The 12,975-nt window shown below is 44.0% G+C and overlaps 1 protein-coding gene across 1 annotated transcript in view; it reads left to right on the top strand.

Annotated features, from left to right (window-relative positions):
• MYO10 (myosin X) overlaps positions 1 to 12,975 on the top strand; it is a 223,442-nt gene that overhangs the window by 139,620 nt on the left and 70,847 nt on the right. Inside the window, exons 13-19 of the mRNA XM_059061921.2 lie at positions 546 to 646; positions 758 to 824; positions 1,573 to 1,665; positions 2,083 to 2,151; positions 3,074 to 3,156; positions 5,528 to 5,636; positions 7,978 to 8,058. Coding sequence (XP_058917904.1) covers positions 546 to 646; positions 758 to 824; positions 1,573 to 1,665; positions 2,083 to 2,151; positions 3,074 to 3,156; positions 5,528 to 5,636; positions 7,978 to 8,058 — 603 coding nt within the window. The remainder of the gene's footprint in view (positions 1 to 545; positions 647 to 757; positions 825 to 1,572; positions 1,666 to 2,082; positions 2,152 to 3,073; positions 3,157 to 5,527; positions 5,637 to 7,977; positions 8,059 to 12,975) is intronic.

Raw genomic sequence — 12,975 nt, 5'->3', positions numbered from 1 at the left:
AATCCCAACCTCCCAATTTATCCTGACCCCCCTTTCCCCCATGGTTACCATAAGATTGTTTTCTACATCTATGACTATTTCTGTTTTGTAGATAAGTTCATTTGTACCATTTTTTTTTTAGATTCCACATAGAAGTGATATCATATGATATTTGTCTTTCTCTGACTTACCTCACTCAATATGACAATCTCTAGGTCCATCCATGTTGCTGCAAATGGCATTATTTCCTTTTTTATGGCTGAGTAATATTCCATTGTATATATGTACCACGTCTTCTTTATCCATTCCTCTGTCGATGGACACGTAGGTTGCTTCCATGTCCTGGCTATTATACATAGTGCTTCAGTGAACATTGGGATGCATGTATCTTTTTGAATTACGGTTTTCTCTGGATATATGCACAGGAGTGGGACTACAGGATCATATGATGGCTCTATTTTTAGTTTTTTAAGGAACCTCCGTACTGTTCTCCATAGTGGCTGTTTGGCCTTTTTATGTAACAGTGAGGGCTCTAAAGACTCTTGTTGAATGGTTTCTCCCCTTAGGTGAATCACTTTGAGCAGTTCAATATAAACTATGCTAATGAGAAACTTCAGGAATATTTCAACAAGCATATCTTTTCTTTAGAACAACTGGAATATAGCAGGTAAGCACTTATCAAATTCCATTTCAAATTTTTAAAGAAAATGAACCCCTACATTGGATAGTTTTGAAGCTATATTTTACTACAACCTGGCCCTTTTTAATCTTTGTACAGAGAAGGCTTAGTGTGGGAAGATATTGACTGGATAGACAATGGAGAATGCCTGGACTTGATTGAGAAGGTAACACACTGTTGAAGAATTGTTAACAGTCCCAAGGGTGTCCAGCTGGGCTGATTCATATTTATGGGAACAAAACAGCTTGTACTAACACACACATCAAAGATGTGAATGTTCAGAGCACAGTGGACCGTTTGGAAACATACATGTAAATGTGCAAGGTTGAATTTAAATAATTGGCTGCCTCAAACCCATTGTCTCGTTGAAGTCAATATTTTAAGAATCAACAGTGTGCAAATTGGCTTCCCATAGATTTTTTTTTTTTTTTTTTTTTTTTTTTTGGCGGTGCGCGGGCCTCTCACCGTTGTGGCCTCTCCCGTTGCGGAGCACAGGCTCCGACGCGCAGGCTCAGCAGCCATGGCTCATGGGCCCAGCCGCTCCGCGGCATGTGGGATCTTCTCGGACTGGGGCACGAACCCGTGTCCCCTGCATCGGCAGGCGGACTCTCAAGCACTGCGCCACCAGGGAAGCCCTTCCCATAGATTTTAAGTCATCATCAGAAACTTTGCAGTTCCGATAGTGGATTGGCCAGTTGTAAAAGTTTTGTCCACCAAATTGCAGGGGGTTCAGTTTTTTTAGTATGGAATGAACTAGATTTCTTAATAGTGTGTCATTCTGAATTTTTCAATCTGAGACGTTATTATGCCCTTTTGACCACTTACTTGATAGAGAGTAGAGAGGAAAGGAGCTGTAAAAATATGCAGAGCCAAAAACTTCTAATTCATATTTAACCTTTTTTCCCCTCTTCTAGAAACTTGGTCTCCTAGCCCTTATCAATGAAGAAAGCCATTTTCCTCAAGCCACAGACGGCACCTTATTGGAGAAGTTACACAGTCAGCATGCCGTATGTCCAAACCTGCCAATTCCTCCTTGTGTCTGAATAGCACATCTGTGGATTAAGATGTGACAAATGACAGATTAACGTGCTGTTGACCCCTACCGTGCCTCCCACAGTGAATTTTTGTTCCTCAAACGAAAGCTTTTCTCTGCTATAACTAAATGGAAATAAGCCAAAGACATAGATTGTAGGCTCCTTGTCAGAATACGCCCATGTTTAGCTAGTGTATAAAATTTAACATTTCTAACCTACTGTAATGACACAGATCAGAGTTGCCTGGTCTTGATGAAGTGCGACCCGTGATGTGTCCCATACCTCTGACACGTCGTGGGTTTTGCAATTGTTTTCACCGTCAGTTATAGTTACACTGTCAGGGAATCAGTGAGTGAAATTAGGCATTTCTGTTTGTTTTTCTTTTTTTAGAATAACCACTTTTATGTGAAGCCCAGAGTTGCCGTCAACAATTTTGGAGTGAAACACTATGCTGGAGAGGTAACTCCCTTTTTTTTTTTTTTAAATTTATTTTATTGATGGATAATTGATTTACAATGTGGTGTTAATTTTTGCTGTACAGCAAAGTGATTCAGTTATTATATTCTTTTTCCTTTATGGTTTATCACAGGATATTGAATATAGTTCTCTGTGCTATACAGTAGGACCTTGTTGTTTATTCATTCTATATATAATAGTTTGCATCTGCTAATCCCAGACTTCCAATGCAACCCTCTCCCCCTCCCCCCCCTTGGCGACCACAAATCTGTTCTGTTTCTGTTTCGTAGATAAGTTCATCTGTATCATATTTTAGATTCCACATATAAGTGATATCATATGGTATTTGTCTTCCTCTGTCTGACTGACTTCACTTAGTATGATCATCTCTAGGTCCATCCATGTTGCTGCAAATGGCATTACTTCATTCTTTTACTACAAATAGCTGAGTAGTATTCCATTGTATATATGTACCACATCTTCTTTATCCATTCCTCTGACAATGAATGTTTAGTTTGCTTGCATGTCTTGGCTATTGTAAACAGTGCTGCTGTGAACACAGGGGGTGCGTGTGTCTTTTGAACTAGAGTTTTGTCCAGATATATGCCCAGGAGTGGGATTGCTGGATCCCATAGCAACTCTCTTGTTAGTTTTTTGAGGAACCTCCACACTGTTCTGTATAGTGGCTGTATCAGCTTAGTGTAGGAGGGTTCCCTTTTCTCCGCACCCTTGGAGAGGTGACTTCTTAATCAGGATCCTTGCTGATATTTGCCCATTTGGTATTTAGAGAATAGCAATTTCAGAAGCCAATCATAAATATATTGAACTAACATCTTTTTGTGGACCCAGCTCTTAAAAGGGATGCTTATGGCCTGAAATGATTCTTTTGATCAGTTCTGCCTTCTCGTTTATTTTGGAAAACCAGGTTCAGTATGACGTGCGGGGCATCTTGGAGAAGAACAGAGATACCTTCAGAGATGATCTTCTCAACTTGCTGAGGGAAAGCCGGTGCGTCAGTCTCCTCCCCGAGACGCCAGACTGATGTTTGTGCAGATGCTTTTAATTCACAAATATAGAAAAAATTAATGTGCGGGCAATTGGTTTATCATCTTCTTCCCCGGGCAGTATTTCATCAATAAAGTGATCCAAGAGATAGAAAACGGTACTAGCAGTAGTGACTACCATTTAATGAGGTAGCATTGGAATAGTAAATCCATCACGTTATGCAGGTAAGGAAATTAAGACTTACAGTGATTAAGTGACTTGCCCGCGATCCCTCAACTAGATTTGATCTGGTCTGCTTGGCTCAGGAACCTAAGATTTTATCCAGTATGACCTACTCTCTTCATAGCAAGCTTAGAGCTGTGCGTGAACTTGACTTCAGCCTCGGGTGTGTAGAACCCTATGTCTCTCATTTGTGTAAGGGGTATCGAGAGAAACAAACAAGTATTAATTCAGCTAAAATGATAGATTAATTACCCATTCATTTATTCATTCATGAATTGTAAATTCACATCATTAAATCGGTAGTTAAGGAAAACATGCTGCAAGTTTTAGTGATTAGTTTAGCTATTTGTATGTATTAAACCAGGAGGCTTCCTAGTTTTAGGAGGCTTTGTGAGAGAGAGAGGAGGAAAACAACCCTTGCCTTAAAGTTGTCAATACCTTTATCAGATCCAGCATGAGCCTCTAACACACATATTTAATATCTAAGGAGGGAAAGCACAATTACTAAAAAGCTGGAGTACTTTTAGAAATGAAAGCATTAGGTGGCCACCCTGTCACTTAGATAGAACTGGGGTGAGGGGAACCCCTCTAAAGTGTCAGCTTAGAAGCTCAGGGTGGAAGTGTTTGAACTTTCAACTTGTTTTAACCCTCTTTTATGAGGATTCCCTAATTTTACAACCTTGTCAGCTATTTTTATTTTTAGATGAGTTTTCAGGCCTGTAAAAATGGCGACGTTTTAAAAATACCATAGCAGGTTACCTATCTCTCAGAGCAGATTTAAAGTGATACATTTAAATAAAAGCAGTGTCTTGAGGTTAACCGGAACATTTTGTTGTGAAAAAGAGCACAGGCCTGGAGACCCAAGAGATGGCCTTTCACCAGTTGCCTCTGTCTTAACGTCAAGTGGGTGTGGAAGTGGGGTGAAGAACGTTGTTTCAGCCCCAGGTTTCTCTCTGTAGAAGGGGGGGCTTGGGCTATTTGCTGCCCCTACTCTCTTTTGCCTTTGGCATCTGTGACGTTTTAACGGAACCCACAGCTTTTCTCCAAAGTGCTCAAAGCACAGAGAAGTTCAAAGAGCGAGAATGAAACATCACCCTGGGATGAAAGTGAGGAAGGGTCAAGCAGAAGAGAAGTGATGAGAGAGGTGCTCGCATTGTCCCCCTGAGGGGCATGGATGCCTGGCCGTCTCATTCCTGGTCCCCGCGGTCCCCGCGAAGTCACCCCCCACACACACCCCACCCTGGTTTTACAGTCCAGAGCATCTTCCGTGCAAGGAAGATAAAGAAAACTCCTGAGAAGCCTTTTACTTTCTCAGTAGTGGCAGTAGATTTTACAGAACTTATAAATAATAATAACAACAGGGCTTCCCTGGTGGCGCAGTGGTTGAGAGTCCGCCTGCCGATGCAGGGGACGCGGGTTCGTGCCCCGGTCCGGGAAGATCCCACATGCCGCGGAGCGGCTGGGCCCGTGAGCCATGGCCGCTGAGCCTGCGCGTCCGGAGCCTGTGCTCCGCAACGGGAAAGGCCACAACAGTGAGAGGCCCGCGTGCCACACACACACAAAAAACAACAACAAACATCAGCACTTAGGATGTACCAGGCATCACGATGCTCAGCCTTTTGCCTTCGTTTTTTTCATTTCATTCTCACCCCAGCTTTATAGCATAAATCCTAAAGTGACCCCCATGTTCCAGATGAAACAACAGGCCTAGAGAGAGGCAAGCATCGTGTCTAAGTCACACAACTAGGAAGTGGCGGGGAGGGCTCACTGCAGAGTCAGCATCTTTCCACCTGTTACCTGGTCGCATCTTCACCACCCTGCAGTGCACGAGACAAACCCCTCCCTTCCGCAGGGCGTGGAGGCCGCAGAAGCTCTGCAGAGCTGGGCGGGCCTACGTGGCTTGTCGCCCTGAGTCCTCTTCATCCTAGTCCCCTTTTCTTCTGCGAGACTCTAGTGCTCCGAAGCGGCCACGTCTCTTTTCAGTGCCTAAAGCTCTTTGGCCGTGGTTGGCGAGAAATCTTCGGACGCTGTCTTAGCTCTTCCAGGCCTTGGTGTGTTATTTTCCGCGGGGAAATGCATTGTAATTACAGTGATCAGCACCTAATAACTGGGTGTGCACCCCTCATGGCCTTCCTGCTCTCCGCTCACACAGGTTCGACTTCATCTACGACCTCTTTGAACACGTTTCAAGCCGCACGAACCAGGATACCTTGAAATGTGGAGGCAAACATCGGCGGCCCACGGTCAGCTCGCAGTTCAAGGTCAGTCTACGCCGCTGGCCTGGATGGGTCCGTCTTTACTGTGATTTTAAACATTGAAAATAGGAAATGGGTATCTGTGAGGTCTATGAAAGTGTTTATTTATTTTTTCTATCATCCTTTTAAACCAGACAGGACTCTAGGAAGAAAATACACTTTTTTTTTTCTGAGCCAGATGAAAAAAAAAAAAAATGTAGATTTTTTTTGTCTTGTTAAAAATAAATAGCTGCTTATTCTAAGCTTATGAAATAGTAAGTCTTCATAAGAAAGACTGTTTGGTCATTTGAGATCGCTCTGATTTGTATTTAAAGACTCATGTGCATATCAAGTATCTTTCTTCCCGTGTCCGGATTGTTTTTATTTTTCCCAGGTATGTTTACAGTATCATAACTAGGAAGAATAGCCCAGTGCATGGTTAAACAAGATCAGTGTCAGTTACCTTGTCCAGATGTCCAGAATTCAGGGAAAATAAGGAACATTCTTGCCTGCATTTTAAGTATGTAAGCCTTTTAGGGAGTTTAGAGGCAGATAACATGAAGACCATTTCTCTAACTTAATTGTTCTGCTTTACCCCCAAATCTTAGCCTGTTGGGGAGCTGGAGGCATGTCAGTCAACAGAGCTTTATTCAATGTGCCCTCTGGGAGGCTCTCTTCCATTTAGTTAATCAACGTTGGATGCTTTCGCGGCGGTGGGCGAGTTCTGTGTTAAGGTCTGTCGACGGCATGGCCGGGGGTGAGCTGGACCCACAGCACCAGGGCTGACGGTGCCGGGCAGGTGTGAACCTTACCGGATACAACAATAATAATAGCTGCCGTTGATTCTACACCCTCTATGTTCCAGTAATCGGGCTGATCACTTTATACATGCTCCCTTGTTCGCGTCTCCCATATTCTTAGAAGTACGTATTATTGTCCCCACTTTATAGATGAGGAAGCTGAGGTTTAGAGGATGGAGGCTTGCTCAGTTCCCTCCAAGGACTGAAGCTAGGATTTGAATGGAAGCTGGGCCTGTCTGACTCTACACCCTAGGCTCTTCATCACCCAGTGGCGTTGTTACATTGTCTTTTTCTAGGTCAGTGTTACCTGGAGTTGTCTTGGAAGGCTTTGTGGATATTTGGGACTTAAATTGGAGTAGGAATCAAGGGAATGGAAGAGAGTAGGTAGGGCTTCCAGGCAGAGACAAAGGCAAGAGGCGGACTCCTGAGTCAGGAGTGGGGGTCCTGTTCCCAGAGGATGGGACACCGGGTATGAAGTTAAATGGGTACCGTACCAGAGGCCGTGAATTCCAGGACATTCTGTCATCCGTGCGAAATCCTAAAGCCTCCCGAGCACAGAAGTAACTAATCGATGTCGCAGACAACCTAGTTTCTTCAACAGTAAAATTGTAAGAAGAAAGAAACAGACAAATGGAGACGAGGGAAAACCAACGGATTAAAATAGACTGAATAGATATATCAACCAACTACACCACTACGGGGACCTTATTTGCATTCTGATTTCAAAGAGTACGCTATTTAAAAATTATGAAATTCGAGACAGTTGAGTATTTCAAAATGAAACTTGAGCTAGTTGCACCTTTTCACATTGATATTAAGGAATTGGTGTTAAATCTTTTCAGGAGTGATATTGTGGTTACCTCTGTATGTTTTAAAGTCTTTAGCCTTTGATAATACATAGTGAGATATTGAGGAATGAAATAACACAATGTCTGGGATTTGCTTTTCTACTGGAAGTGGGCGTAGTGTGTACGAGGACAGGGGTCAGATGAGGTGAGATGAGCCGGCAGCCGAAGCTGATAATGGGTACTCATTACATGCTCTGTCTGCTTTGGCAAATGTTAAAAAATCTTCACAATTAAAAAAAAAACTCAAAGAAAAGACGGTAGTATTACAGAAGATTGATCTGCCTGGTGATTTGAAGGAAGAATGAGAGATTTTAGCTCAAAGACCAGTGAGGTACTGGTATAAGCTCATTTTGATGGGAATAATTAATTAAGAGGAATAAGTTCAGTGGAGAGTGGATACTTCTCAGGTTTTCTGTATAAACATTGAAATATCCCAGGGTGGTTTTTTTGCTGGTTAACAGAACAGTTTTTTGTTTGTTTGTTTGTTTAATGGTACTATGTCAAGGAAGTAATAAATGAGTTTTGCATATGTAAAATAACTTCTATGACAATCATAATACCTTTGTTTTATTAGAATGACATGATTAAAAATAAAAATGCTATTATTCCTCAGATTTATATTGTTTTCTTTTTCTTGTTTCTGATGAGTGCCTAGGGTGCTGAGAAATTTAAAGACATAATAAGAGACTAAATCAACATATACTTTTTCCTTTCTAATAGGACTCCCTGCATTCCTTAATGGCAACGCTAAGCTCCTCTAATCCTTTCTTTGTCCGCTGTATCAAGCCAAACATGCAGAAGGTAAGATTTACGACTGTTCTAGACTGACACTGTCTTATTTAAGGACACCGCCTCCTGGTGTGGTTACTCCGAGATTTGGTTTCTCCGAAGTCCTTTCATTATTGATGGGTGGAAATGTATATGACATTATTATAACATAGCATTCACTGGAAAAAATCCCTTTGTCTTTTGGGCCTATTTGTCTGCTTTGGAATGATGCCATTATGCTTTAGAGAAATCTGGTTTAAAAGAAAACATTGTGAAGCCTTTGCATTTTTATTTTAAGCATTGGTTTGCAATTCTTGGGCAAGCTCCAGAATGTGATATACCTTTTTTGGAAGAAATGGTTGGTGTGTTTTTTGTTGTGGTAGAGTTCTTTCTCGTTTTATTTTCTTTTGCTTTATTGTTAAACATGACAGAGTGTCTGTCTGTATTCTAAGTAGTAATGATGGATTTTAAGGACTTTTACTCGTTGGTTGTAACTAATTAGAAGACTCCTGTCTCGGAAGTTTTTGTGTCTAGGCTCTTGGTTTTAGCTTTTTAATGCCATATCCTGATCAGAAACAATGTGAGTTTTATACAGAGAATCTATCTGAACAAAAAGGATTTAGTGTTAGGTGAATGCAGCTGTTGAGTCTAAGGCTAAATGGGCAACTTGCCGTAAAGTGCTGTTAAAAAACTGAAATTATTTTGATTTGGCAAACATCTGCTCTTAGTTACCTCTGTGAAGAAAGGAAATCCCCCAACAAAATAATAATGTCAAGGGCCTCTCGTGGAAGAACTAGGTGCTATCCTCATAAGGATTCAGATGAGGAATCTGACCTGAACTGTTTCCCATGAGACTGTTATGTTCCATAATGCCACTGTCAATAACTTTGCTGATGCTAAATCTTATTTTTATTTTGTTTACCAGTTACCTCTGACTTAATATTAGAGTGATTCCTCACTTAGAGTTTACGCGTTTTTTTATAAGAACCACGGTGTTGAATTCTGTCTTCTAGGAAGGCAAAACTCAATGAGGGGAGAATAATCTCTTCAGTTTGTTACCTTACTCTGAGGTGTGATGGAGAGAGTTTGGCATTTGTGTGGCGTAAAGTAGCTGAGACTGGGGTTCTGTAGATCTGTGACGACTTCGCGTGCATCCGTTCTGGTAGTTGACACAGTAACTCATTTTTCCATTTTTCAAATTTATAGTAAAATGTTTTAGGTTATCACAAAAAACGGCAACTAACTTAACAGTACATAGCTTGTGTTGACATAATGTTGGAAATGAATAGTTAAAACGTAACCATGTACCATGTCAGCTGGCTTATATCCACCTGCTGTGCTTTATAAATCCCCAATGGGCAGGATCTACAAGATGATATAAATGGGCTTTGCGTTTTGGGTCTACATTCACGGGAGCTGTGTAACCTCTGCCAGTGTTCCTTTCTTCTTTTTACAACAGGGGTAATAATACCATAACTTAAAGATGCGTGTTTTCCCCCACTTTAAGGTCTTGGGTATTGAGATGCATCTTGCAGCTTTTTGGCGAACCACAGTTTAAGTGGGAACTCTTTTCTCTCTTCTTAGTGGTGCAGTAATTGTGCAGTTTTACAGCCATTGGCACCTTAGATGCAGAGAAATGGAGGGGACCTGCCAGCGCTTATTCATAAGAATAGAAATTTGAATTTTAAAATCTCAGTCCTCCATATTTTTGTCTTCTTTCTTGGATGGCATGGACTTAGTTTTTCCTTTAAATTGTCATCACTTTTGAAATTAGGCCTGCTTGAAAACACATCAACAGCCAGAAGGTTGAAGAAATTGCCTCTTTTTGATGTTTGTTTTTCCCTGCTGGGACGTGGTTGTGCTGAATTGCTTGGTGTTTGCGTTTTATAAAATGACCCAACTGCAGTCTCTGGTTCCATGTCTGTTGGCTCACAGCCCTTTTCACCTCCTGACCGGTGGCAGGCACTCATTAATAAGCTGCCAGGAGATGGGCTGAAGAAGACTTTGAAAAACGTCTCGCTGCCATTTTCAAGGCACCCAGCAAGTCAGACATGAGAACTGACTTGTCTGAGGCCTAAGATGTAGGTGTGGTATTAAGTGCGAAGGGGCTAATTAGACTCTAGAAATAGTAAATTACAACTCGCTTAGCATGCATTTGGTTCCATTGCAAATATTGGAGTGTTCCTGGTGATGTTATATGAAATATATGTAAACAACCCTCATTTAGAGTTTCTTATGACATTTCTTTTCTTTTCTTTTTTTTTTTTTTGCGGTACGCGGGCGTCTCACTGTTGTGGCCTCTTCCGTTGCGGAGCACAGGCTCCGGACGCGCAGGCTCAGCGGCCATGGCTCACGGGCCCAGCCGCTCTGCGGCGTGTGGGATCTTCCCGGACCGGGGCATGAACCCGTGTCCCCTGCATCGGCAGGCAGACTCTCCACCACTGCGTCACCAGGGAAGCCCTATGACATTTCTTTTGTCCAAAGATAGATGCTTCTAGAAATCTCACAGGGAACATCTTGCTCGCCTTTGCCCAGAGATGGGGAAAGTGTATCTCCAGTCCTCACCTCATGTCCTCCTCAAGTCAGATGTTCATCACAGGGGCTTGAGAGGATGTATTCAGATGTCTGTATATGGAGGTGTTTTGTACATCATCCAGGCATGTAGATCATGGATTTGGGCAGCTTCTAGAGGTTTCTTTTGGCAATTCTGTGACCCAAAAGGCCTAAGAACAATGGCTGTAAAGCCTGTGGCCTTAGAAAAAGTGGAGTAGCGGCTTGGTGCTTTAAGGAGCCTGTGCAGCACACCCAGGGCTCCCATGGTGGCCTGGCAAGTGTGTGCACACGGCCCCCTGGGCCCCAGGCCTGTGGTACAGGCTGCCTCCTCTCCTTGGCAAGTGTGTGAGGCTCGGGGTGGGCACTTGGGCCCCAAGCATCTAGAAATCCTTCTGTGGGAATATTGTGGGTTTTCGTTATTTGGGATTTTTATGTTTTGCTTTGAAAAGCTGGTGTAAGCAGGGAGAACATAACTGACATGCTGGAACAGTTATGTCAATTGAACTATTATAGCATGTGGACTTTTTTCTTTTTGTGAACGGTCTGTAGCTAGTCTTGAGCGTTGCGAAGAAGACACTTCACTAGCGTTGCTGAGAAGTCCTCCTGGCGCTAAGTTATGAGGAAAATACAGGCGTACCTCTTGGTAGGGCCTGGCCTGCTGCCAGTTCTTTACCTCAGATGGCACTGAAGGGTGCAGTCCTCCCCCCAGCTTAGAACTTCCAGTTTACAAAGGGCAAGCTTCTCCATCAAACGGTTTTTGGTGGGTGACGTGGCCTCATAGCTTTTCTCTGTTGTGATTTGCTTTAGGCAGTAGTGTTTCTGGCCAGAAGTGCCCACACCAACCCCAGGAGATTTCTGTATCCAAGAAAACCTGCTTTGCTTCCTCAGAATCTCTCCCCAAGGGAGTCCCGTGATCCCTGCCTTCTGTCCCTGCCTGGTGCAGATAACTTGTGGTCAGAGAAGTCTGTTATTAACATTCCTCAGAAAAAACTTGGGGAGCCTCAGGACAGAATGGGAGAAGGGGACAGACGGATAGCCATCAGGAGAGCCGTCCAGGCGGGAGAACTGGTTGTCTGCGCTTCCCGGCCCCGAGTGCGAGGCCGGGCCCACTTGCCGCAGGAGCAGAGCAGGGCTGTCGTGTGCAGCGTGCCTGGCTGGCTCTCCTCTCTCTCCGTCTGTGCGTTGGATGTCAGAAGCTCTCGGGTTCTAGGGGGAAGCATCCTTGACTCCTGCAGGGTCACCTCGGAGCTTTAACCCAGCATAAGCGTATCCTCGAAGATTCTGTGAGGTCTTCTCCAAAAAGGCAGGATATGGGTCCCCTGCGTGGCCCTGACCCTGGGAGCTGCTGGGGGAAGGCTTCTAGCGGGAGGTGGCTGCAGGGGGTCAGGTTTATCTAGGGGAAGAGTGAAGAAGAGAGGGGTGTCCATGCCGAGGGGAGACCGGAGACCAGGCCTCCCAGGAGGGAAGCCGTGCGGTCTGTGCACCGGACTGCAGGCGTATCTGCCGGAAAATGGAACATCAAACAGGAGAATGAAGCTGGAGACACAGGACTGGCCTGGCTGTGGGCGTCTTGTCTCGAAGCACTGCCTCCGGGCCCCGAGACACGAGGACCTGTGAAGCGTGTCGCACCGAAGTCGTCTTTCAGAGACTCGAGAGGAGGCCAGCGCTTTCCTCTTAAGTGACTCCTGCTGGCCTGTGTCCCCCTCTTTCATGGGGCCACTGCTGACACCAGACTCGGTCCCTCTTGTACACAACACTCAGGACCACACGTGAAGTGCGAACGCTGTGCCGGCATTCCGGAAACACGAGCCTTTTCTTCCCAGGGGCATCATGATTTGGTTAATGGCTTCGGGAATCGAGCACGTTTAATCCTGGGGACTCGTGTTTCGTGTGACCGAGGTGCTGCCTCGGCCATTTTTTCCCCTGGGTTTTTTTGTTTTTTTTTTTTTAAACAGAGGCCAAACATTTCTTTAAATAATTCTGATGATATTGTAAGCATATCTCCTACCTTTTATTTTTTTGTCCTGTTTTATTCTTCCTAGATCTTTTTCTCTCATTTTATTCATCTTATTTCTCTTGAGCCTTCCTGAAACTTGATTCCAGTGACGCTTTACATCTCTTTTTAGGCTTTGGTGTCTCTACCTCAGTGCTGTTTTCTGAATAAGGTATTCCATAAATACGGAAGACCGTGACCAAGTACAACTTTTCAGCGCCTGCCTCTTCCACCTTTTTTTTTTTTTTTTTTTTTTTTCCGGTACGCGGGCCTCTCACTGCTGTGGCCTCTCCCGCTGCGGAGCACAGGCTCCGGACGCGCAGGCGCAGCGGCCACGGCTCACGGGCCCAGCCGCTCCGCGGCACGTGGGATCCTCCCGGACCGGGGCACGAACCCGCGTCCCC

Source organism: Kogia breviceps, chromosome 4 (genome assembly GCF_026419965.1).
Source record: "Kogia breviceps isolate mKogBre1 chromosome 4, mKogBre1 haplotype 1, whole genome shotgun sequence".
NCBI lineage: Eukaryota > Metazoa > Chordata > Mammalia > Artiodactyla > Physeteridae > Kogia > Kogia breviceps.
This window is presented reverse-complemented; position numbering and strand designations above follow the sequence as displayed.